General features: G+C 45.7%; 1 protein-coding gene across 4 annotated transcripts in view; it reads left to right on the top strand.

Annotated features, from left to right (window-relative positions):
• DLEC1 (DLEC1 cilia and flagella associated protein) overlaps window positions 1-27,811 on the top strand; it is a 217,021-nt gene that overhangs the window by 106,676 nt on the left and 82,534 nt on the right. For 3 of the 4 annotated variants that reach the window (XM_073677767.1, XM_073677768.1, XM_073677769.1), the window contains exons 5-9: window positions 16,038-16,148; window positions 16,545-16,741; window positions 17,828-18,048; window positions 19,206-19,290; window positions 21,434-21,521. In XM_073677767.1, the coding sequence (XP_073533868.1) occupies window positions 16,038-16,148; window positions 16,545-16,741; window positions 17,828-18,048; window positions 19,206-19,290; window positions 21,434-21,521 (702 nt within the window). Of the gene's footprint in view, window positions 1-7,415; window positions 7,819-16,037; window positions 16,149-16,544; window positions 16,742-17,827; window positions 18,049-19,205; window positions 19,291-21,433; window positions 21,522-27,811 lie in introns of those variants that run through there. The other variant, XM_073677770.1, reaches the window with a different exon arrangement.

Genomic DNA, 27,811 nt, shown 5'->3' with positions numbered 1-27,811 from the left:
TCCTGGACTGAAGCATTTTGCAAAACAGGTTAACAACAATAATGAATAACAGCAATAACAATAATTATAACAACAATTAAGTTACAGTATGTCCCGTAACCAGGTGTCCATTTCACCGAAGAAAGTGTAACAATGGTAACATGAGGGACCCGCCTGAAAACCCTCAACGTAGGCCCTGGGCGTGGCTACAGGGCATAAGTGATCCAGGTGCTGGACCACGTCTTCGGCCACGCCAAACGGGTTTTTGTTCTGTGGTCATTTATAGGGCACTTTGATAAGTGCAAACTATATACAAGAACAGTTTTTGGCTGCTCACAGTCCTCAGCCTACAAGTCTTTGTACCCTGAAGGATAACTAAATGCACACATATTATTGACAGTTTATACAATAAATAATAGGCAATACCCAACTGGGTAACTATTAACAATGGTAGGCACTTCATTCTTATTCACTAAACCTGGCAGGGATTTGTCCTTGTGTGCTGCGTGTGGACCTTTGTAGTACTGGGGTGTTACTAGTGTCTGTGCGTACCCTTTCTGTTAATCTAGCAGGTGTACGTGCTGGTAGATTATAAAACTGCCTTAATCTCTCTATGGGACTGGCAAGTACACTGTCCACTGGGCCTTCAGGCTCTGTTTCAACCGGTGATCCTCCTCTTACTGGGGACTCTTCCTGTTCTTGAGCATGTTCTTCCAGAGCGCTCACAGGTTCTTCTTGTGGTTGATAGAAGTGTATTACGGGTATAATCACTGCTCCATCAAGTTGAGGCCAGTCCGCAGGGAAATCTCCTAGAACTGTGTGAAGCACTTCTTCCTTGGGTTCTTCCGGTGCTATAGGAGGTACTTCTTCTTCCGTTGTCTTCAGTAGACTTGGCACACTTTCAGATGGTCTCTTGAGACTGTTGCAGTTGTTTTACCTCCATCTTTGCTAATCAGGCAGGTTTTACTGTTGTCAAATTTGGAGTTCAGCACTGTGTAGGGCTCTCTTTCCCACTGGTCATCGAGCTTGTGACTTCTTCTCTTCCGCTTTAGTACTATCTCTCCAGGTGCCAAGGGTTCTGCTGGTGCATGTTTTTTGTACTGTTCTTCCTGTCTTTCCCTTACTCTGTTCCGACAGTACACAGGCCTGTACTCTCCTGTACTGCTCTTGTCGATTTGTATCCCAGTCTTCAGTGGACATATCTGCTTCCGGTTCTACCACTCCGAGTTCCAGATCCATGGGCAATTTCCCAGGTCTTGCTCTCATGAGGTACGCTGGGGTACAATTTGTAGAACTCACAGGTATGTGATTGTACAGATCTACCAGGTCAGGTAGTTTGTCTGGCCACTGATTTCTTTCTTCCAAGAGTAAGGTTTTCAGCAGGTCTATGACGATGTTGTTCATTTTCTCACACAAACCATTGGACTGAGGGTGGTACGGCATAGTCCGGATCTTCTTGCACCCATACAGGTGGCAGAATTCTTTAAACAGCTCGGCTTCAACAGCAGGGCCTTGATCCATCAGCACTTTGTCCGGGTATCCATGGGGCCTGCAGAAGTATGCTTGGAACGTTCTTGCTGCCGTCTCTGCTGTCAGGTCCTTGACAGGGGCTACCACCAGGAACCGGGAATAGTGATCCACCGTGGTCAGTGCATAGGAATAGCCTGACCTGCTGGGTGACAGCTTGACGTGATCCAGAGCGACGATCTCCAGGGCCTAGGTTGTCTTGATGGACTGCAAGGGTGCTTTCTGGCTGCCGTAGTCTTTTCTTCTGAGGCTACAGGGCCCACAATTCCGGCACCACCTCTCTATGGAGCTCCGCATTCCAACCCAGTAGAACCGGTCTTTCAGCAGGGTTTCCAGCTTCTTCCAGCCAAAGTGACCTCCTTGATCGTGGTAGGCTTCCAACGTCATCTGGATATCCATCCTGGGTACAACAATCTGCCACACCATTTCATGGGTCTTGGGGTTGACATATCTTCTGCACAGCTTCTCTCTGTAAATGAACAGCCGGCTTCTTTCATTCCACAGTTGCTTGGCTTGTGGAGGAGCATCCTTCTCCAGGTGAGAACCTTTTTTTTTTTTTAAATCAAATAGATTTTTATTGAACATATTTCAAATATACAATAAATTCAAAAGCATCACGTTTTTTGAACAAAATAGGTAATGTAAATAAAGAACACAAACCCCTTTATAAACCCTCCCCCCCCACCCTTTCCCGACAGCATCTCTTCCCTTATGTTGTATTATATTGAAAGATAAAGAGAAATATAAAGAAGTTCTATGCCACTAAAGCACTCTCCTATTAAATCGCTCACAAAACCCGAAGGTGTATTCCTGAAATATCAGTTTATACTTCCTTATTCATGTTTGAACTCTGTATTCTCAGATTCCTTTGTATTGTATCCAAGGTTCCCATACTTTTTCAAATGTTTTCTGCTTTCCTCTTGTTCCATATATTCCTCTTTCCATTTGTATGGTGAATTCTGTTTGTCTAAAAAATTCTTCCTCGGAAGGAGGATCAGCCCCAATCCAATTTCTCGCTATAACTTTCCTAGCACAATAAAGTATTCTAGCAATAGCTATTTTTATGTTTGGGTCAGCTAATATTTCTTCTACGTAGCCCAGTAAGCATGTTATAGGGTCTCCTGGGACTTCGCAACTATACGCCCCGTCAATTGCAGCAAGGACCCCGGACCAAAACCTCAATAGTCTAGGGCATTCCCACATCATGTGAAATATGCCCGCCTCCCCTCCCCCACATCTTGGGCATTTAGAATCACCCCTTAGTCCCATTTTATGCATAATTAGTGGAGATCTGTAAACTCTATGGATTACATAAATATGAGATAATCTTGCAGGTTCGCTCATTGAGAGTATAGGAATATATTCCAGTATGTTTTCCCAAATGTCGTCCCTTATTAGGCCAATTTCTTCTTCCCATTTACTTTTAGATTTTATTGGAAACTCCAGTAAATACGTATGCATCAAATCCCTATACGTGTTTGAAATTACTCCCCTAGGTGTTCCCTCCTGACAAATATATTCCATAACTAGATCTGATTCCACTATCATACATTTTTTAGTTCCTTGGGACTTGATTGCATGATTAATCTGACTATAATGATACCATTCTGAGTTTGGTCGCAAAAACTCACTCTGTAGCTGCAAGAAGGGTTTGACACTTTCCCCCTCCATAATTTGATGCATATATTTAATTCCTTTATCTATCCATTCTCTCATAACATCAATCTTTTGCAATTCTGGGAAGTTATTATTATTCCATATAGGGGTAAATTTAGTTAAGCCCTTTATTCCTCTCACTCTCTTTACCATATTCCAAATTTTATATATAAGTTCCACTGTAGGTTCCCCCCCCCCACCAATCTATTCATGTCTCCTCCCTCCAAACCCTCTAGTATTTGTCTTTCTCCCATAGAATGTTCTAAGATTCTTTTTGTAGATCCGCCAGATCCTAGACATGACCATCCCCTAAAGTGTTGACTCTGTGCTGCTAGATAATAAATCTCTGGGTTCGGCAGTGCCAATCCACCCTCCTCCTTAGGTCGTTGGAGAGTTTCCAATTTTATTCTTGCCTGCTTCTTTCCCCATACCAGAGCTCTAATCATTACATTTAGGGATTTAAATCTCTTTTTAGATATCCAGACGGGGGCATTATGCAGGATATTTAACAACTTAGGCATCAAAATCATCTTAAATAAATTTATTCTCCCCACCACCGTTAAGTGTAATTTATTCCATATATCTATTTTGGTTTTCAATTTTTGAAGCAGTGGTGATAAATTAATGTTGAGATAATCTGATAGCGGTAGAGATATTTGTATTCCTAAGTATTTAAATTCTTTTTTAATCTGTAAGTTATCAACTTCCCTTTCCCCATTTGTCAGTTCCGCTTCTTGGTCTACTTTAAACAATACAGATTTGGACCAGATAATCTTCAGCCCCGATATCTTCCCAAACCTATCAATTATCTGCATGGCGTGGCTCAATGAGTCATCTGAATCACTCAAAAATAGCAAAATATCATCTGCATATAAAGCAATTTTTTCCTCCAGCACTCCATACTTGAATCCCCGGACTTCCCTCGTCTCCCTGATAAGTGCAGCCAAAGGTTCAATCGCCATGGCAAAAAGAAGCGGCGACAGCGGACATCCCTGTCTAGTTCCTCTGTCCAAATGGAATGTAGGCGATACTGCTCCGTTAACTCTTATCCTAGCAACGGGTTGGGAATATAATAATTGTACCCATTCAATAAACCTTGATCCGAGGCCAAATTTTTGCATAACTATCCATAGATATTCCCATTGTACACTATCAAACCCCTTTTGGGCGTCCAATGAGGTGATTATTCTTCGACCTGGATTATCAGATTTTATCAGTGGATCTGTTGGGCATAAACCCAGACTGGTCCGGATGTATTAATGAAGAGATTACCCCTGTTAACCTATTAGCTAAGACTTTGGCCAGTATTTTAACATCAGCTGTCATTAGAGAAATTGGCCTATATGACTCAGGAGATCTCGGGTCCTTCCCCTCCTTTGGGATCACCACTATCACCGCCTCTCTCATGGAAGCTGGCAGTGTCCCCCCTTCCCTGGACTCATCAAATACTTCCAGTAATTTAGGCAGCAGGAGTTCAGCAAATTGTTTATATACTTCTGACGGTAGCCCATCTACTCCTGGGGTCTTCTCATTGGCCATTCCATGCAGAGCAGTCTCCATTTCCTCAATAGTAATAGGGGAATCTAATCTTTCTCTATTCTCGTTATTTAGTTTAGGAAGTGAGATCGATTCAATAAAGTTATCTATCTCCACCCGTGTCGCCACCCCCTCTGAGGAATAAAGTTTCTTATAGAAATCACCAAAGATCTTCAATATACCCTCCAGCTTAGTAATAGTCTTCCCTTTGTCATCAATCTTTTCATGAATAAAGGAATTGTTTCTTTATGCCGATGCTATAACCGATAACAAATGCCCAACCTTCTCCCCCTCAGCATAAAAGCTAGCTTTCCTGAACGCTTGGATCCTTGCCGTTTTGTCTATCAGAATCCCATTTATTTTATTTTGCGCATTCCTAAGATCACGCTGTACCTCAGGAGTGTTACTGTTTATAGCCTTTTCCTCCGCCCTTCTCAATGCTTCTAAACCATCTCTTTCTTCTTTTTGAGTTTGTGATTTGCGCCTACAAATGTCTCTAAACAATAAACCCCTAAGATAGGCTTTCATCGCATCCCATTCTATTAATTTGTTTGTACTACCCTCATTATAAATAAAAAATTCTTTCAATTCTTCTTCCATTCTCTGAACATTAATATATTGTAACCAGACGGGATGCATTTTCCACCCTTCCCTGACTATTCCTTTTTGGGGTCCATACCCAATGGTTACCATAATTGGGCTATGGTCTGAGATTATTCTAGGGAGATAATGTACATCCTTTATCATAGAGTTTACTATTCCATCCGCCAATGCTAAATCTATCCGTGATAGTGTACCATATGACGTTGAGTGACACGAATAACATCGTTTCCCTGTATTTCTGACCCTCCATGTGTCAATCAGCCCTTTTTCTTTTATGAAATAGCTAAAAACTGTATTGGTACCTTCCTGTATACTTGCTTGTCTCCTACTCCTATCCAAAAAATTATCTATTACATTATTAAAGTCCCCCATCATCAAGAGCAAAAAAATTTCCCCCTTTCTGTATCCATCTTCTATTTGTAACCTGCGTTGTTTCTTTTTTTAAATGTGTCTCTAAAAGACATATTACCGAGGCCCCTTGATCCTGCATACTTTTAAGTATTGTTGCCCTTCTAGTTTTTTCCGATAAACCCCTAACATTCCAGCTTATAACTTTAAAACTGCCCATAATATACAATTAGCGGTGTTTCTCCTATCTTATTACTCTTTATTGCTGTCGGAACCCTCCCTCCTCCCCCCTCTCCCCCCTCCCCCTCTTCCCTCCCCTCCACCCCTCTTTGTGTGCTCTCTAGGAGCTGTGGGTTCTCCATTTCTGCTTGGAACTCCCAGTTACAGAATACCCTATCTAGGTATCTCATTTGCATTTTCCCCCCTCCCGCCACTCCGAAAGGTACTTTCTATAACTTAACATCAATATAATTTGTCATTGGTATCAACTATTATTGTTAAATTAAAGATCAACATTCAACTCCCACCACTGTCTGGCCCCCCAACACGGGCTCCAAGTTGACATCTCCATGCCTCGCAACTCCTCCTTTCTTCTTAAGTCACCCCTCCCCCTACCTTGGAGGATGAGAAAAAACATAATACAATACATCACCATTGTGAAACCAACATATTCCCGGACCATTACGAAAAGGGATCAAAATATAGATGGAAGGTAAGGGGTAAAAAATAAAAACCCCTCCTCCTATTCATTTGGCCAGGACAATATTATAGGATAGCTTATTGTGTACTGTAAAAAAACAAGTAATCAAATACACAAATCCAGCTATTAGATTGTTGCCGCGAGATATCAAAACGTCAGATCAATAAGTGCTCTCAGCCGACCCTTCCCTTGAGGTAAATTCCTGAGTGTCTTGACAAGTTCTCATTTTTTAACCTGCAGAGACTTAGCATTAGCATCAATCCATTGTGTGGCCTCCTCTGGTTTTACGAAAAAGAAAACTTTATCCATAGCAACCACTCGCAACTTAGCCGGGAATAACATTGAGTACTTTGTACCCAGTTCTCTCAGACGTCTTTTAACTCCTCCAAATTGCATTCGCTGCTTCTGGACAGCTACCGAATAATCAGGATATATACCAATCCGTTGGCCATTTATTGTGATCTCACCATCTTCTCTTGCTTTGCGAATAATGATATCTCTGTCTCTATAGTGGAGTAACTTTGCAATCATAACACGTGGCCCTTTTCCCGGGGGTTGAGGCTGCATTGGTACTCTGTGTGCACGCTCCACCGCATAAAATTTAGTAAGGGAATCTGCCCCTATTTTTTCTTTTAGCCATTTTTCAATGAAATCAGTGGGGTCTCGTCCCTCAGACTTTTCCGGGAGTCCGACTATTCTAATATTATTTCTTCTGGAGCGGTTCTCCAGGCCATCATTTTTGGCCATAATTTCTGATATTTGTTGTTTAAATTGTTTTTCAGATTTTGTAAGTTTATTAATCTGATCCTCTGTCTCTCCCACTCTACTTTCCACCTCAGTAGCTCTGATGTTAGCCTTCTGCATATCTTTTTTTAAGGTGGTCACTTCAGATTGCACTCCCAGGACTTGCTGAGTTAGTGTAGTTAGTGCCTGTTTACAAAAGGACACCACAGCAAATACGTCCTTAATAGTGGGATTCTCCTGTATCTCTCCCTCCTCCTTTGCTGTGGGAGATAAGGGTTCACTATCATTACAATTACACTCTGGGGACCTGCCTTCCTCCCCTTCAATTGTCTGTCCCACCATTTCCTCCTCCTCTGTCTCCTCTCCTCTGTCCAGCTCCTGTTGTTCCTTCACCTCCACATTGCGGGCATACCTCTCCAGCTTAGCCGCTGCACTCATGCGACGCTGGCAGGCTGCATTAGCTTTTGCCGCCTCCTCCTTCTTCTCGGCGCCATCTTGGGAGCAGTTACCATCCCCCCATCCTGCGTCTTTCTGTCTTCGGCGGGTCATTTCTGTTCCGCTCCGTGCTTCACCGCTACTGCTCCTGCTGTCCACGGCTCTTCCCTCCCCCTCCGGTCGGCTGAGACAGACGGTGGTGGCCGCAGATCTTCTCAAGAATCAGGTAGCAGCGGGAGACCCCGGGACACACGACCGCTCACATCTCCTACCAGGCTCCGCCCCTCCAGGTGAGAACCTTACTGGGTGATCAGTCTTTTGATAAGGCTGACAACCGGGTCACTGTCCTGGGTCTCCTTCCAACTGTGGTGGGGTAGAGGATTCAGCGTCCTTCCCTGACGTCTTCTGGTGACGTGTTGCTCATGGACCACTCCGCTTTGGTTGAAAGCAGGTAATTCAACTTCCTCTAAATCATCCACTTCATCCTCGGTGTCTGACTGGTGAGGCATCCTTGACAGGGCATGAGCATTGGTGTTCTTGTGACCTGCCCGGTACTTGATGGTGAACTGATAATTTGACAGTCTGGCCACCCAATGCTGTTCCATGGCTCCCAACCTGGCTGTCTCCAGGTGTGTCAAGGGATTGTTGTCAGTAAAGGCTGTGAATTTCATTGAGGCTTAGTAATGCTTGAACCTTTCAGTGATAGCCCAGACCAAGGCCAGGAACTCCAGCTTGAAGGAACTGTAGTTCTCCGGGTTCCTCTCGGTAGGGCGTAGCTTCCTGCTGGCATACGCAATTACCTTCTCTCTTCCATTTTGCTTCTGGGACAACACAGCTCCCAGTCCCTCGTTGCTGGTGTCGGTGTACAGCAGGAAAGGCTGGCTGTAGTCAGGGTAAGCCAGGATTTCTTCACCAGTCAGGATTTCCTTCATTACGGCAAAGGATTCAGCCTGTTCTTTGCCCCACTGGAATGGGGGACTCTTTCCTCTTTTGGACTGTCCTACCAGGAGGTCTTGTAGAGGTGCTACCTTTTTGGTATAGTCCTTTATGAACCTCCTGTAGTACCCGACCAGTCCCAGGAATTGCCGTACTTCTTTGATGCCTCTCAGCTCAAGCCACTTCTGGATGGCAGTGACCTTCTCCGGGTCTGGCGCTACTCCCTCCGAGCTGACTACGTGCCCCAGGTACTGAACCTTCTGCTTGAGCAAGTGGCATTTAGAAGGCTTTAGTTTCATCCCATACCGGGACAATGCTTCAAATACCTCCGCCAGGTGCTTCAGATGGTCCTCATACATCCTCGAGTACACGATAATGTCATCCAGGTACAGCAGCACTGTCTCGAAGTTCTGATGCCCCAAGCAACACTCCATCAGCCTCTGGAACGTTCCGGGTGCATTGCAGAGTCCAAACGGCATACTGTTGAACTCGCACAGTCCCATCGGGATGATGAAGGCCGTCTTCTCCTGGTCTTCCTCAGCAACAGAGACTTGCCAGTACCCGCTAGTGAGATCCAGTGTAGAGAAGTAATTGGCATATTTTAGTGCAGCCAGGGATTCCTCTATACGGGGCAAAGGGTATGCATCTTTATGTGTTATGCGATTAATCTGTCTATAATCTACAGACATTCTCATGCTACCGTCCTTTTTCCTGACCAGGACCAGGGGAGCTGCCCAAGGGCTACAGCTATCCCTTACTACCCCTGCCTTTTTCATGTCACGCAACATTTCCTTGGCTTTCTGATAATGTGCTGGTGATATGGCTCGGTAACGCTCCTTAATGGGTGGATGGTTACTGGTGGGTATGTGGTGTTGTACCCCTTTAACCCTTCCAAAGTCAAGTGGGTGTTTACTAAACACTTGTTCATATTCCTGAACCACTCTGTAAACACCGTGTTTCTGATGGACAGGAGTGGCGTCAGTCCCAACATGGAGCTGTTGACACCAATCCTCCAGCTGAGCTTCGGAGTCGTTGTCCTCCACTGCATCTGGTGGGGTCAAGGATTCCACTGTGTGTATGGCATCATCATTCACAGTATACAATCTAACAACAGTGGCATACCGTGGCAATTTAACTTCCTCCTCCCCACAATTTAGGAGTCTTACGGGCACCCTCCCATTGCGTACGTCAACTACCCCTCTAGCAGTTAGGAGTGTAGGTCTGTGCTCTGAGCTAATTGGCTCCACTACCGCCTGGTAGTTCTGTCCCTTGAGACCTATTGCTGCCCTACACCAAATCAACATCTCACTCATTGGGGGAATCACAATGGGTATCGGGTCTGTCACCTGTACATTACCAATCTCACCACCTGTTAGCTTTACCTGTTGCTGGTACAGGAGGGCTCGAATCTCTCTCTGGAGCACCTTCCTCTGCCCTGGTTTGGCAGTGTCAGCAATCTGTTGGAACAAAAACAACACTTCTCCCAAACAGTTACCAACAATATTTGTACCAAGTATCATATACAAGTCTGTATCACCAGGGTTAGATTCTATGACAATTAGTCCTTGGTCCTTTAGTTCCACTCTCCCCACCTTCACTGTCACGTCCTTAACCCCTACTAGGTTAAGAGGAAGGCCGTTAGAGGCATACACAGAGAGGTTCGGGGCTGGCGGGTGGAGTTCATCTATGGACCAGTACCTTTTGTAGAGGACATCAGGTATGATGGTTACCTGTGAGCCGGTGTCCAGTAACGCAGGTGTTGCTATGCTGTCCAGCACGATGGACAGGAAAGGCCTTCCTCCTACGAACCGGTGGTACCAGCTTGATGGGCCTGGTTGATTTACTCCTGGGTGTCAGCCCTCGGCCACAGGGTTTGCCCTTTTAAAGGACAGTTCCGCGCTGTGTGGCCTGCCTTGTGGCTACGGTAGCAGATGAAGTCTTCTGGAGGGCGACGTTGGTCGTTGGTCCTCCCACGGGGTGGCGTTGTCTTCCTCCGGGGTGGCATTGTCCTCCTACGGGGTGGCGTTGTCTTCCTTCTTCTCCTCATCCAGGGGACATCCTCAGGGCTGTCGGCGAGTAGGATCCTTCCTTCCGGCTCGGGCTCCTCCTGTAGCTGCAGGGTGCTCAGGACAGTGGCCAGGGTTTTACTCAGCCGACGCACTTCAGAGCGCAGGTTGTCCAGCTCGCTAGGGGGCACTGTTTGCATCTTTGTTTCAGCCGTCAATGAAGGAGCTGTGGGTGCTGCGGCCACTGGGGTGGCCCCACCCTAGTAACGCTGGATAGCAGTCCCTGATGTTTCCAGGGGCTGTAGACCCTTAATAGCCATGTCCTTCAGGGTGTCAAAGGTGGCATCTGGATGATCTAAGGCCCACCACCGTACGGTTCTGCTCTCCTCCTGGGACCTCAACCCCCAGATGAATTGTTCTGTCAGCATTTTATTCTCATCTTGTATGCTGGCTGAACTAACCTGTTTCAGGGCCCTCAGGGCTTCCTGTAAGCGGCAGGCATAGTCCCGGATACTGTCCTCAGGTTTCTGGGTACAGTGGTAGAACCTCATCCGGAGATCTGTCTCAGTGTGGTTTTCAAAGACAGTTTGCAGTCTCTTAAAGATAATGGATATTGAATCCTGGTCTGCGGCTGGCCAGGTTTCAATTTCCCACTCTGCAGCACCAGTCAATTGTCCTAGCACAACAGCGGCTCTCTGTTTACCAGTCATTGAATACATATCCAGTAGACCGCATATTTTCCTTTTGAATCCAGACAGGGTGTCTGGTTTGCCATCATACTGGGGAAGCCATTTTGCTCCATGGATATACGGCAGGGCCATGGGTATCAACAGAGTCACGACCCCTGCTGGTGGGGCGGCCGCTCTGGCCTGAGCAGCTCCGGGCGCAAGTTGAGCATCAGGAGCGTTATCCGGTGCTCCGGCGTCTCGCTGGTCGTCGGCCATGGTTACGCCCCCCTAGTGAACCGTAGCCTACCTCCTGTTTCATTAATCGGGTAGGCCGCAGCTCCGCAGACAACGGTCTCCTTCCAGGACCTGACGCTTCCAGGTGCTGCGTCAGAGCGTGAGGCGGGGCTTGAGCTTCGCGCGCTTCCAGCAGTCACGCCTCTCCGATTCCCACGGTTACGCCCCTCTTCTTCCCGCGCGGCGACGCGGTAATGGCGGCGATGTTCACCACAGTAAAAACACAGTTCAAATACGGCACACAGTACCCGGTGGCAATGGGCAGAGATAAAAAATAAAGTAAATAGTTTGTGACGCCACCTGTGGTACCTGGTAAGGTTTACCAGCGCTGCTGCAGACCTCCGGGGGGTGATGGGATGGCAGCTGAGGTGTTTCTGCTCCCCACAGGTGGAGCGGGCCCCTGGGGCAGTGTGGAGTTTGGTGGGTGGTGATGCTGGGACTTGTAGTGCAGGCGGGATGGCGCAGCAGGAGTAATTGACAGAGACAGGGGATTTGCTTCAATACCTTTACTGGTGCGGATGTCAGGTACGGTCCAGGGTATTCAGTAGGATGGGTGCACTTCAGGACTTCTCTCCAGTGAGCGGGTATAAGGCCTCCTGGTCCGTGTCTGCCTCTCTGTATGCTCCCGGCCAGCCTGCAACTGGGCCTAGCTTATGTGTCGTGCTGTTCCTTCACCTGTCGCTCGGTAGTAGGACCTTCTGCTGGCAACCACTATCCCTTGTCGCCGGGGCCTTCGTGGTTCCTGGTCCTGTAATGGGTCTAGCTTCAGGTCTGCCAGGGACTTGTAGTCCTCCTGGAATGCCGGTGATCCCTACTGTGTATAAAGGGACCCTGTAGGCGCGGACCCGGTGTCCGGTTTGTATATCGGGGTGAGCCTATGATGCTCCTCTGCCCCCTTTCAACTCCTCTCGCCTCTCCTCTTTGCCGTCGGCCACACGCGGGGCCCTCAGAACTCAGCAGCAGACGTGCTGCGTCTTCGCTGCTCTCAGCGTCAGCACGCTCTCAGACTCTCTGACTCTGTCTGACTGACTGACCTTCCTGCTCCACCCTCCATATAAATATCCCTAACAGGCTCCCTCTGGTGGTATGAGGTGGAAGGCTGGAGGTGTTTGTATGTAGTGAGGGCCTCTTGTGGAGAAGTCCATCCATGCACCCTGGGTCCTGTGGTACCTGTGAACAGCAGTGTGCAACACTAATTGTTAGGCTTGGTTCACACACATGTAGTGCGGGATCTCTGGCAGAATTTGCGAAATACAGGATTCCAATAAGAACAATAATCAAGCCCCAATGGAACCAGTTGAAGTTGACGGACACTTTGGACCAGGGGCGGACACAGACTGTAGTGGGCCCCTGTGCAAGAATTTTTTAGGGGCCCCAACCCTGCCCTTCATAGGGGGCATGAAGGGCCCCCCCCCACCGTGCATCTCTCATCCCCCCGTGCATCTCTGATTCCCCCCACTACTAGTTAATTAATTGTATTTAAAAAAAATAAAACTTGTTATACTTACCCCCAGGGCCGGCTCCAGGTTTTTGTGGGCCCTGGGCGACAGAGTTTCAGTGGGCCCCTTTAACACATACCATGATTCATGACGCACAGATACCACAGAGAAATATATATATATATAGTACAAGGCCAAGGATTTCACTTACTACATTACATGAGCGATATCTATTGTAAATTCTACAATAGCTCAGAAACCGGCGAATCCTCACAGCGCACAGTGCAGACCGGACAATATAGTCTTCCATACAGTATTATGGGCACCATATAATGCTCCATACAGGATACTGACCCCCTTATAATGCTCCATACAGGATACTCGTCCCCATATAATGCTCCATACAGGATACTGGTCCCCATATAACGCTCCATACAGGATACTGGTCCCCATATAACACTGCATACAGAATACTGGCCCCCATATAACGCTCCATACAGAATACTGTCCCCCATATAACGCTCCATACAGAATACTGACCCCCATATAACGCTCCATACAGAATATTGGCTCCCATATAACGCTCCATGCAGGCTGTTCCCCCCTTATAATGCCCCATTACACGAGCGATATCTATTGTAAATTATACAATAGCTCAGAAACCCGCGAATCCTCACAGCGCACAGTGCAGACCGGACAGTATAGTCCTCCATACAGTATTATAGGCACCATATAATGCTCCATACAGGATACTGACCCCCTTATAGTGCTCCATACAGGATACTGGTCCCCATATAATGCTCCATACAGGATACTGGTCCCCATATAACGATCCATACAGGATTCTGTCCCCCATGTAACACTCCATACAGAATATTGGCCTCCATGTAACGCTCCATGCAGGCTGTTCCCCCCTTATAATGCGTCATGCAGGATGACACCCCCCTTTTAATGCCCTATGCAGGATGTCACCTCTACCCCCCATAAAATGCCCCATGCAGGATGTCACCTCACCCCCCCCATATAATGCCGTTTGCAGGATGTCACTTCCCCCCTTTTCAATGCCCCATGCAGTATGTCAGACCACCACCTCCCTTATAATGCCCCATGCAGGAGGTCACACTCCCCCCTCCTTATAATGTACCCATGCAGTATGTCACACACCCACCCTCCTTATAATGCCCCATGCAGGATGTCAATTCCCCCCTCCCCCTCTTATAATGCCCCATGCAGGATGTCACTTCCCCCCCACCCCCAAATAATGCCCCATGCAGGATGTCAATTCCCCCTCCCCCATATAAAGCCCCATGCAGGATGTCAATTCCCCCCTCCCCCTCTTATAATGCCCCATGCAGGATGTCAATTCCCCCCTCCCCCTCTTATAATGCCCCATGCAGGATGTCACTTCCCCCCACCCCCAAATAATGCCCCATGCAGGATGTCAATTCCTCCCTCCCCCATATAAAGCCCCATGCAGGATGTCAATTCCCCCCTCCCCCTCTTATAATGCCCCGTGCAGGATGTCACACCCCCTCCCTTATAAAGCCCCATGCAGGATGTCACTTCCCCCCTTCCCCTCTTATAATGCCCCATGCCGTATGTCACACCCCCCCCCATATAATGCCCCATGCGGTTAGTCACCCCCCCTCCATATAATGCCCCATGCAGGATGTCACGCCCACTCTCCCCCCACCATATAATGCCCCATGCCCCCATACATTAAAAAAAAAAAAATCAAACACTCACCTCACTTCTCACCTGATGCTGATCCGGACTCCACAGCGTCGCCTGCGTCTTCCCGCTGTGACAGCTCAGGAGAGATCGCGCACGGTGTAAACATATCACCGCGCCCTCTGACCTGAGACGTCACAGTCAGAGGACGCGGAAGACGCTGCGGAGGCACGGGGAGGGGTAAGTATTGTGCCGGCGCCGTCACATGACCGGAGATGTCCCTGCGCTCAGCATGGGGCCGGGGAACCATGCTGAGCGCAGAGACATCTCCGGTCATGTGACGGCGGGGGGTCATGTGACGGCAGGGGGTCCTGCGGGGGGGCCCCATGAGGAGACGCACAAGAGGGGGGCCCCAACGGGGCTCTGAGGGGGCCCCGACAGCCCGGGCCCCATGCTGGAGTCAGGGCAGTCATGCCCTGATTGCGGCCCTGCTGGAGGCTGGACGGGCCCCCTCTCCCTCGGGGGCCCCCGTTCAATGAACCGGCTGCACGGGCGGTAGGTCCGCCCCTGCTTTGGACATTGGCTTCCATCCGAGGCTAGTCGATGTCCACATTGATTCCACCTTTATTGAAGTAAATGGCTCTATAGGGGTTTGCATCAAGATCCTGATAGAAATCCCGATGTCGTGCTCAGTGGAGAGCCCTGTATGTGTGTGAACCTATCCTTAAAGCTTTGTTCACAGTGGGATTTGTTGTAACAGTCTCCATTAATAGTAAAATGTAAACGTTTGGGTATCCATGTATTGCTGGCCTTCTCAGTTTTACATTACACAGGCTGCTCAGAATCATTAAAGGAAAATTATTTAAGCATACAGGATGCTGACCTGTAAATCTGGTATTTAGTACTCACCATAGTGCAAAGAGTATGTAATATTACCAATAAGCAATAGTTGAAAGGGTGTCTATCAGCACATGATGACTGCTTAAACTAAGCACATCACCTTGTAAGGGACATAGCCTTTAAAAAAAATCCTTTAGTGTCCAAATTAGTTTCTACATTTGCTAGAAATTGTTATTTTTTCAGATATGCTAATAAATCGCTTTCTGCACCTTCCAAGCTGCTTCTCTACTTCCCATCTCCACCTTCATCTTCCTTGATTGACAGCTGTGGCTTTACAGGGACCAGGGGAGGGCAGAGATAGATGGAAAACAAGTAGTTGGGAAGGTGCACTGAAAAGATCGGCCACATCAAGGGTGCACCGAGCAATTCATTAACATATGCAGTAAAAAACCTAATCAGGCAAATGCAGCAATGGATTTGGACATTAAATGTACAATTTTTATTAGGGCTATGTCTCTTATAAAGTTCTGAGCTTGTTTTGAACAGTCATTTGGTCATTAAAATACGTTTTGTGAGCGTGATGTATTTCATTGTATACAGTACCTTATGAATTAACTTATACCATATGAATTAACCAATAATTTATTCTTCATAGTTGAATCCTATTTTAGATGGTGCGTAGATAACGATCTCCTGAAGAAGCAAAAACTCATCTGCCCCAACGATTACATCACAGACACGCAGGCCATTACCAGAGCTCCTAGAGGTATGTGCCATCTGGAAAGAACACCTTTAAACCAAGGAATATGCCATGTGTGTCAAGGCTTAAAGGGGTTGTCCACCACTTTAATGAGGGTGGTTTAGTGGTGTAAAAATGAAAAATATATCATTGTCTACCAAACCCCTTCCTCTTTTCTTGCACTATGACTGAAGCCCTGGTCTCCAAGCTTCCCGTTACATTAGGGACGGGCATATAACTGCTGCAGCCAATTTCTGTCCAGTGATTGGCTGCAGCAGTCATATATTCATACCTCCTGATCAAGATATACAGAAACCTCACATTTGGGTTGATAATGAGTAGTGCACCTGTCTCATGATAAATTTACTGTCATGGTGCGGTAACCAGTTGACCAATTAAAACTCCTATGCTATTATATTTTAGGATTATCTGAGCCTTCTTTATATAAGGAAACATTCAGTTTTCACCAACACGTTTCCAGAAGCCCCTTGGATGATGGCTACAGTGACCCTTCACCTCCAAAAACATCGCTGAAGGGTCTGGTAGAAGCCTCAGTATCCAGCTTGACTTTATCATCATTATCTGGCTCTGAAAATATAATTCAAAGGAAGCTGAGTACGGTAAATTTTACACTACTGATGCTGAACACAGACTAGTACCCGCTGCTGTCTTCACCGTTCCGCTCCGGTCCGTCTCCAGCAATTTGTGACCTGCTGGATCGCTCCGGTGTTTGCTGGTGGGAGCCTGAGGTCACTTTTCAATGCAAATCTATGAGAGCCTTCTTCTGGCCTCTTTCTTGCTCATATACACTTACATTGAGAGCTTGTGACATATCTTCTGACTTCCGGCCAGTCAGAAGTTACAATCACAAGATGGCGCCGCAGGACTGGAGTGGCGCCAAAAAAAGGTAAAGACGGCGGCGGGTAAGTTATAAACTAGGGTCAGGGAACTTCCATTAAAAGCACCACTCCAGAGCTGAAAATAAAAATCTGAATAAAAAAAACATTAAAAAAACCCAAAACATTAAAAAATGCTCCACACACAAACCATATTAAAAAAGTACTTTTTTTTATGTGGACTTTTTAGCCAGAAAACAAATCCACCTAAAATAACATTGAGTTTACCCTCAAATGCCCCATAAACATTGTCAGCGTAGAAAATATTTTTTTTGTTTTAAACATTTTTTACATAAATTTTTTAGCTAGCACCTACTGCGTCTATGTATATTGCAGAATGAGTTAACAGTGAATCCGTTAGTGAGCTCCTAACCTTTATCTCTCTTATCCTGCATGATTTCCTGAACTAATTTACGGCCACATTGAAGTTTAACTTTTAACTGGTTATAATTCAACTTAGCAGATTTTTCAGGAGAAGAGAGGTAAGGGTTAAAAAACATCTGACAGACGAGCTTACTGACTGATTCACTATTAACTTATTCTGAAATCTGTATGCTGTGATTAATATAGACTTCATAAGCCAATCAGTCCCACATTCGTAATGAAATATTACTGTTAAAATGCTTTTAGCCAAATATACATACGTTTTAAGTAAAAGAACATAAATTCAGGTGCACTGGCCTGGTAAGAAATGAGTTTGTCCAGTCTATGTGGCTCAGTCTCGCCATATTCGATCTTGTATACTTAGTACATGCTGGATTTTCAGGTTAATTACGGTGTCTGTGCAGAAAATCCCTTTTTATCTTCCAGAAGTCTAAATCATCCAAGAAAAGATTAAAGAAGACGGAAATGAGAGCGGAAGAAAGAGAGGCCGAGCGAGCCCGGCTTTATCAGCTAGAAAAGAGACACAATTTCCTTAAAAATCCCCGTTTTTTACCACCAAACAGTCAGCATGGAGGACGATCTCTTATTCTCCCAACAAAGAAAAAGGAAATGTTCATTTCTGGGAAGAACAGAGTGATTGAGGAGCAGTAAGACATTTCCTAGTCATTGAAGAATACCTAAATGGTGGTGATTTCCTATATAGTGTTAATTCATTATAACTGGGTAACGGAAGGTCTGTAAATGTATCCGTAAAATAGAAAGAGAGAGTAGAATATTGTCTAACTGATACGTAGTTATCATAATTATCACTCTATTTGATTTTGTAGAGGCCCGAAAGCAAATTCTGCAAAGTCTAGTGAAGAAAGCTAGGAAGACTTTTACAAATTTTTAGTTCTACTTAAAGCTGTCACCAGATTTCACAAATAAAAATAGTATACATCATTCAATAGATCTCTTAGACCTGATGAGGCTGGTGTACTTACTTTGAAAATCAATGTCAGAATGGCTTTATAATCCTGATATTAACATGAGCATTTTATGAGTCCAGTTAGGCCTCATTCAGACATCCATGATTTTTCATATACACACAGAAAAGGCGTGAGTGTCACCAGTGTTTTGGATCTGACTTTCATCAGTGTTTGATCAGTGTATCATCAGTGGTTCATCAGTGTGTTTCATGTATGGATAAATAAATTACAAGCCTTCTCCTATTCATTACAATGTTAATCATGGACAACACATTGATGTTATCCGTTATTTTCAGGGATCCATAGATTTGGATTAGTACTTTTTATCCATGCTGCTGATCAAAAAATGGACTTTCACTTGGTGATTTTCTGCACCGACTCTGTTCGCTAAAAAAACCACAGACATGTGAACAGCCCCATAAACTAAAATGGGTACGTGTTTTATCCGTGAAACACGGACATCTGAATAAAGCTGCGTAGAGTGAGATAGAGAATGAGTCCGGCCAGCCTGAGTGACAGCTGCAACTGCTTATACTGAGCAGTGTGAGATCTCAGCAGCAGGAAAAGGCACATAAGAGCTACCAATCAGGCTAGGTCGGAGGAGATTGAGCTAAACTTTCATAACGCATAATATAGCCATTCTGACATGGAATTTCAAAGTAAATACACCATCCTTATCAGGTCTAAGATCTATTTAGTAATGTATGCATTTGTACTGTGAAATCTAGTGACACATCCGCTTTAAGCTTCAGAGGCCCATGTAAGCGAATTCCTCTATTTAAGCCCTATTGGATTGTAAAATTATCAATTAATTAATTTTTCATTTTTTTTTTCAGTGATGCAAATGAACCAATACCAGTGTTCCTGGCTAACCCTCCCATTGTGTTCTTCCCCGAATATAATGTTGGACAGATATATGAAGTGAGTTTTTTACTTTCGCCATGTATAACATATACTTTTGAAAGCAATTAAGACGTGTAGGAGGAAATGTACATGAAGATATCAGGCAAAAACTGGGTCAGCATGTTTTTATTGATACCATTTTTGTATAGATTCCATGTTTTGATTGATTCTCATTGAATATTTTTTGTGGTGTTGCGGCAGTCGAAAAATCATAGTACTGGCTTTTTGATTTTTTTCACATTACGGCATTTACCAAACAGGTTAATTAATTTTATAAGAAAAAAATGTGCAAAAATCCATCAAAGATTCCCCTTGCTGTATTTGTGCACATTTTTTTCCTGCTTGACCCTTTGCCATGCCAATGGATTTATTCCTCTTTTCCATGCTGAGCTGATTGTTTCTTTCTGTTTGACAATTAATTTTATAGTTTGATGGATTGGACATTTACAGAAGTGGAGATACCACGTATCTTTATTTTTTTTAATGGGGTAAAGGTGGGTGTTTAGATTTTTTTTTTTTTTCATATTTTTAAAAACCTTTTTTTAATTTTTACTTTATTTTGCAGTACCCTCAAGGGACTTGAACCTGTAATTGCCCGATCGCTTATACTGTATAAAACATATAAAACAATACTATTACTGTATATAGCAAAACTCACAGTCTCTTATAAACACTGCCTGCAAGTTGCGTATCATGGGAGTACCGTCAGGATAGGCACAGGGGTCTTCAGCAGACCCTCATTTGTCATGGCAATCCATCGGCGCAGGTGGGGAATTGGGCGATGAGAACAGCACATCCACTGGGTTGCACGTCGTAAACACTGTTAGGAAATGACAGGGACATTTAACAGGTTAATAGCCGCGAGTGGAGCTCCGCTCCATTTGCGGCTGTTAGAAGCAGATGATAGCAGAATAATACAGTCATCATCTGACAAGAAAGATGGGGGCTTAGTTCCCGCGTCAAAGAAGGTGACTCGAAATAGGATGTACCAGTACGTCATATGTCGGGAAAGAGTTAATCTTTGCTTCAAAATGACATTTAAACACTGATTGCTTGTTATGACTATACAATTAATGTTATTTAGAAATATCTATACTTTACCCTTTACATCCAAAAGTTCGAGGTTAAACTTTCCCAAACTGAAATCATCAAGGTGTATTCCCACTCATACATTTATGTTATATCTGCAGGATATACCATAAATGTCTGATAGTTGCACGTCCTACCATTGGGACCCACATTCATCATGAGTACTGGGCTCCATTGGGAACCTCAGGGGAGGTGGCTACATGTATGGCAAGTGTGCATGTCAATCTTCGGAACTCCCATTCAAATAAATGGTGATGTGACGCTAGTCACTACTCATGGACAAGCCGTGAGGCTGGGTAGTCAAGAGGTCTGGGGTCACATGCCAAGAGGGCTCATCATAAATAAAGGGATACGGCAAATATGTAGTCAGGTAACAGTCCGAGGTCAGAATTCCGGGTAGGTAGCGGATCAAGCAAAAAAAGGGCAAGTCAAGTAAATGGATAGTGAAGGCAAGGTCCAAGGTTGGGCACCAAAGCTTTAATATAAGAACACAGAGAACAGAGCAAGCGCACACCATTTGAGCAAAGCTAAAACTGGCACTAATTGGAGGCAAAGAGCCAGCTAAATAGCCAGGTAATCACACGAATAGCAGGCGCATAGAGGAAGCCCTAACGGCTGAACTGTCACTCAACATACTCAGCACGCCTCTGTCCCTTATTCTTGGACGGCAGGCAACAAGGTTCTGTATTGGTGATAAATGCAGGAACCATAGGTGTGTCCTGCATCTAGAATATAAATTATGATTGTTGAGAAAAAGTGAGGAAAAAAACGAAAGAGTATAAATTTTATACACTTTTGGTTGTGTCCTGCATCTATTATAAATTTATGGCTTTTCTGTAAGAGATAGGACAACCCCTGGAAGCTCCCTTTCCATGGGGCAATATTTAAAACCATTTATGACCAGTGTTTTCTAAAAACATGTAATGAGGATCTGATTTTTGTGGCTCTCCAAACTAAAGGTCTTGTCCTATGAAAATATTATCTATTATGCATTAGGGAATGGTGTAAGTTATCTTGAGTTTTGACTGGTATCAAAAAATAGAACTAATTAGTTTCCTTCTCTCACATAAAGATGACAGTGGAGCTGAGAAATATGACTGTATCAAGTCGCCATGTCAGGGTGATCCCCCCATCAACTCCGTATTTCTCTGTAAGCCTCGGTAAGGCGGCATACAGGTTTGACAACATGTATATTAATTTCGTGTAATGAATTATTAATAGGTAACATTAATATAACATATCCTTGGTTGTTATCATCTGTATTTCTCATGATTTTGAGTTTTTTTTTTTCCAAGTTATGCGACTGATGCAGCGGAATAAGTTACTGTTGGTAATATTCAGCTGACTACTGATAAATGTTCCTTACACAATGCCAGAGCCAGTGAAAATTGCCCAGAGTTAAAGGGTTAAAGGGTTGTTCTGAAGATTGACAGTTTGGACCAGTGTCATATTAAACCTGAACTGACTGCCACAGTCCTGGCTTACCCTTGGAGGGGCATGGATAAGCGGCCACCTGGTTTTCGCCAGAGCTCCTGATGGTGGAGTTAGGCTTGAGCTGCAGGCCAGGTACCACTGTAAGGGCAGTCCCCGGTATTGCGGCAGCTGACATCAAGGGTCAGTATTGCAGACATAGACTCAGAGTCCAAGGCAGGACTGGATATTGATGCAGGTTCAGACAGTGTGGATCCTGGAACACTTGACAGGACGGACACTGGTGCAGGTTCAGACAGTGTGGATCCTGGAACACTTGACAGGACGGACACTGGTACTGGTTTATGTATCGTTAGAGCAACTGCAGGCTCAGGTACCCCCGGAGCGGCTTCAGGTTCAGGTACTGCCAGAGTGTTTTCAGGCTCAGGTACCGCTGGAGCGGCTCCAGGTTCAGGTAACACGGATAACATGAACAGGTTCGGGTTCAGACTAGGCAGATTCAGCAACAGGTTCAGGTTCTAACAGAATAGGTTCAGGAACAGGTTCAGGAGTAGGTTTAGGGACCTGACAACTAGCTAACAGGGACAAACTCAAACAAACACTAAAGAGGGCATTGTACAAGTACCTCCCTACAGGGGAGCATGACTTAAGTACTAGATGCCTCCCAGCTATTGGCTGGGGGCAGATTCAGAGTGCTCGCATTACCCCTTTAAGAAACGGGGAGCGCGTGTGCACTAAACACGCCACAGGGAGGCCAACACGCCATGCGCAGGCCCAGGAGCAGGAAGCTGTGGCAGTACAGGGAGATGCCATTGAGTGGCCTTGGAGGTGAGTATGTCATCGTCCCTGCCTGGAAGAGGGAGAGAGAACATGCAGGGACGCAGGCATTGGCGTTACATCAGGCTTTCCTTAGTATTGCACAGGTGAGAGAACATGCAGCAAGTTCTGATGCCTTGATAATAATTCCAACACCCGTGCAAAACTAAGGAAATTCTGAAAACATGATCTGTTGGGGGGCCTTAGGGACTGGATTTGGGAACCACTGCATTAGAGTAACCTGATGACAGATGTCAGGGTATGTGACAACTCATCATGCTGGTTTTTAAGAACCCCGGAGTTGTGTGGTAGCAGCTTGACTTCATCCCCCTAGTGAGATAAACATGCACACCCATCTGATCCAAACTTGCATGTTTATTAGTTTATTAGCTCCCAAGCAGTATGATAGTACAGGCATAACAGTGATTTTGGATAGAAAAATGCACCTGTGCCAACAACGTTCACAATAGACCTTATATTCTCTCGATTAAGAGAAAAAAAAGAATTTCAATTGCCCAATATCTTGTCTTGAACAATGTTTGGCATTGTAGGTGAATAGTGTCTATACTTAGCTTGGCGTTTTCCTTGTGTTTCCTCATTTCACTGCTTGACAACTTATATGAATTGTTGTCTAACTTAGATTAATTCTATTTTTGCATCTTTCTAAAGACATCAGACCAACCCTTCTTGAAAAAGGAATCCTTTCTTAAAGGTGTTGTCTTGTAAAGAGAGCCTTTGTTCATATGACCTAACATGAGCCAAAACAAAGAGATGCTCTGTAGAAGCAGCTCCCATTCTGCCGGACCCGAACCGTATGTGGACTACATGGATGACCATTTATCTGAATGGGCACCATGTAATACTACATGTCCTGCAGGTCATTACTTCGCTTGCTAAATCAGCGAGGACAGTCACATTTTAAAAGGGGGTTTTCTAATCAAATACAACCTTTTCCAATATATGTCCACCCTTGCTGATTTTGCATGAGGAAGTCATCTTTAAGTATTACGTGACTACAAATCTATGAATTTCTATGAATAATGTTTTATGGCATGTTGAGTCACTTATTCTTCACTTGTCCTAAGTTACAGCTATTATTCTGTGCTAAAATTCCCCAGCATCTCTTGCTGACTCAGTTTCTGTCCATCATTTGCTTTCTTTGCCTTGCAGGAAAAAGTAATCTTCACCAAGCAATGAACAGTAATCAGATATGGTATAAACATTAGCCGTTCGACTATATTCAACTTGTTTGGCACTCGTTTGCTGGCCTCTTTACTCAAGCTAACTGTCATGTGTCTGGGTTCGAACCCTTGATCCTGTGTTTTTGGTCTGCTTCTCTATCCGCTGAGCCACAGCAGTTAACACCTTTTCTCCAGGTGTTTATTGTCTGTTATCCTTGCTTTAGTCTTTTTAGGTTAACAGATCTTTTCATTTATTCAGTTGTTTGCCCTATCACCTTTTGGGTGCGGTAAATATATACTTTCACCCTGCTGGTATTTCCTGCTGGTGATATTCTCATTTGGATGTCCAGCCATACTGCCAGTCAGTGAAAGACCAGCTAGGGTTTCTCTCTGCTGATTATGCTTTTCATCCTGCACCAATCTCCTATTTCTTGTTTAGGAAATAGGCGGCATACACTCTAGCAGTACCTTATCGTCTCATTTTGTATTTCGTGGTTTGTTTTAACTGACTCTGGGATCTTTTTCTATCTCAGCACACCTTCCCTTCTGCCTAATCTCTAAATGCGTTTCTTTACTGTACTTCCTGTAACTTTTTCATTTGAGAGGAGTCTCAAACGTGATGTCACGGGAGGCTGGGGCTGAACTCACTCCCTTTTTGCATCGCTATTCCCTCCGAAGACATCCTGGATCCTGGGTGATGGATACTGTGGCTGATGTGAGTGCAGCACCGGCTCCCTGCTTCTGTCTCCGCCGGTGTAGCTTTTGTGAATGAAGATGTCATCAGAGGGTGGCTCTAGAAGCAGTGAGTGAAACCAGTACCGCCCTACAGCTTCTAGCAGAGTGTGATGCTGGAAGCTGTGAGGGACACCAGCACCGTGATTTGTTTGAGGGTGGTACTAGAAGATGTTGTCACTCACTGTTTCTAGCTCCACCCACTGACAACATCTTTTTTCAGTTAGAAGCTACGGCGGCAGCAGAGATAGAAGCAGGGAGCCGGCGCTGCTCTCATATCTGCCACAGCGTCCATCACCCAGGATCCAGGACATCTTCAGAGGGAGCAGTGATGCAAGAAATTAGTGAATAACTTCAGCGCTGCCCCCTATGACTTCCTGTTCCGAGAGGGGCGATGGACGCTGCAGGGAGTGAGTGCAGCCCCAGCCTGCTATGATACCACCGTAGCTTCTAACTGAAAGAAGACGGTGTCTGGGGGTGGAGCTAGAAACAGTGAGTGACAACAGCTTCTAGCACCACCCTCAAACAAATCGTCATCTTGATGACAACTCATTTGTGTTGACATGTTCATTCACAGAAGCTATAGCTGTGGAGACAGAAGCAAGGAGTCGGCGCTGCACTCACATCAGCTACAGTATCCATCACCCAGGATTCAGGATGTCTTCAGAGGAGGCAGCGATGCAAAAAACTAGTGAGTAACTTCAGCGCTGCCCCCTGGGATGTCCTGTTCCTGGAGGGGCGATGGACACTGCAGGGAGTGAGTGCAGCCCAAGCTTCATGTGACATCATGTTTGAGACTCCTTTCAAATGACACGTCACAGGAAGCTCAGTAAAAAAATCACATTTAGAAATTAGGTAGATGGGGAAAAAGAGTAGGGTGTTGTGTTATAAAGGAAATATATATATATTGTGGCAAGACGACTCGCTTGGCTCTCCTGGAGGCAGACTCAGGACACACGTTCTCAGGTTTCCTTTCTGCTGGTTTATTATCAGCCATAAACTCATGCAGGTTTCACAGGAAAAACAAACATGACCCCTCTGGGTTAAACGAAAAAAAAACAAAAATTCAGTCCATAGATGAGCGGGTTCTGCCCGCTCTCGGTAGCATAAACTGCACTGCTAAAGTCCATGTGAAAAGCTCTGCAGCTTCCACAATACTGTCTGGAGACTTCCCTCTCCCAGACCACACTCCAGAGAAAAAAAAAAAGGGACTGAGCTTTTACACATTGCTCAGCCACGCCCTGAGGGGAGGTAGGGGGAATGGCGTCCCGCCCTCTTTGCCATTCCCATAAAACCGCACAACCTTTAACAGAGTAAGCCTACCAGCATATAACACAGTGGCAGAGAAATAAAGTAGGTCTTAGTTCACACAGGAGAGCATCCTGAGTGACGCATACCTCCCCTCACATATAAAACCAGTGACACTGTCACATATTCCCCCCCTCTGCCCAAAGCCGGGGGTTTGGGCACCTTCTGACACCAGGCAGGGAATCCTAGAGAGGGCATCTGCATTCCCATGTAACTTCCCGGGCCTATGCTCCACGTGAAAGTTAAACTCTTGAAGTCCTAGGAACCATCTAGTTACCCTGGCATTTTTACCCCTCTTCTCCCTCAACCATCTCAACGGGGCATGGTCTGATACTAATCTAAACTTCCGGCCTAGTAGGTAATATTTCAGTGTATCCATGGCCCATTTTATGGCTAAACACTCTTTCTCTACTATGGCGTAGTTCGTCTCGCAGGAGGACAGCTTCCGGCTTAGATAGAGAATGGAATGTTCTTCCCCATTTATCTCTTGGGAGAGTACAGCCCCTAGACCAACCTCTGAAGCGTCCGTCTGGACCACAAATTCTTTCTTGAAGTCTGGCGCAACCAGGACCGGCTGCTTGCACTATGTTAGCTTCAACTGTTGAAACGCGGTCTCCGTTTCTTCCGTCCATTTCACCATGGTTGATTTGGTGCCTTTTAGAAGATCTGTTAGTGGCGCGGCAATCATGGCGAAATTCGGGATAAACCGCCGGTAGTATCCTACCATTCCTAGGAATGCTCTCACCTGCTTCTTCGAGAGTGGTTGCGGCCAGGTTTGAATTGCCTCCACTTTCTTGATTTGCTGCTTTATTTCGCCTCCCCAACAACATAGCCCAGGTACTTGGCCTCCTCCTTCCCGATGGCACACTTTCTTGGATTTATGGTAAATCCTGCCTTCCTTAGCGCGTCCAGAACGGCCTGTAGTTTAGGTAGGTGACTAGCCCAGTGTGGGCTAAAGACCACAATGTCGTCGAGGTAGGCTGCGGCATACTTCTTATGTGGGGCTAGGATCCGATCCATAGCCCTCTGGAAAGTGGCTGGGGCCCCCTGTAGTCCGAACGGCATCCGCTTGTATTGAAAACACCCATCAGGTGTTCAGAAAGCCGTCTTCTCCTTAGCCATCTGGGACATGGGGATCTGCCAGTAGCCCTTCGTCAGGTCGAGAGTGGTGATGTACCTCGCCGGTCCAAGCCTCTCGATGAGTTCGTCGACGCGGGACATGGGGTACGCGTCACACTTGGATACCTCATTCAACCGGCGGTAGTTATTACAAAACCTCCACTCTCCATTGGGTTTCGGCACGAGGACGATTGGGCTCGACCACTCACTCTTTGACTCCTCTATTACTCCGAGGTCTAACATCCTCTTCACCTCGGCCGAGATCACCTCCCGGCGTGCTTCCGGAATCCGATACGGCTTCAGATTCACTCGTACGTGCGGCTCTGTCAGCACATCATGCTCTACCACTTGAGTATGCCCCGGCAACTCTGAGAACAGCTCCCGATTCCGCTGTAGTAATTCTCGACACTGTTGCTTCTGGGCCGATGATAGAGTCTCTTCAATAGTGACCTCCTCCACCTTGCCTTCTGGTGCGGCTCCCAGGCAAGGAGTTTCCACAGGTTCATGGTCCCGCCACGGCTTGAGCAAATTTACATGATATATTTGATGCGGCTTTCTTCGGCCAGGCTGGTGGACTTTATAATTAACCTCGCTGACTTTCTCCACCACCTCGTATGGACCTTGCCACTTGGCGAGGAACTTGCTCTCGATGGTAGGGATCAGCACCAAAACACGGTCCCCGGGCTGGAACTGTCTTAGTCTCGCCGACCGGTTATAGACCGTCGCCTGGGCTTCCTGCGCCTGGAGGAGGTGTTCCTTCACGATGGGCATCACCTTTGACATTCTCTCCTGTAACTGGGCGACATGTTCGATGATACTCTGGTGTGGTGTGACTTCAGCCTCCCAAGTTTCCTTGGCGATGT

This window comes from Phyllobates terribilis, unplaced genomic scaffold (assembly GCF_046119375.1).
Source record: "Phyllobates terribilis strain yellow unplaced genomic scaffold, ASM4611937v1 Scaffold_4__5_contigs__length_816908805, whole genome shotgun sequence".
NCBI classification, from domain to species: Eukaryota; Metazoa; Chordata; class Amphibia; order Anura; family Dendrobatidae; genus Phyllobates; species Phyllobates terribilis.
This window is presented reverse-complemented; position numbering and strand designations above follow the sequence as displayed.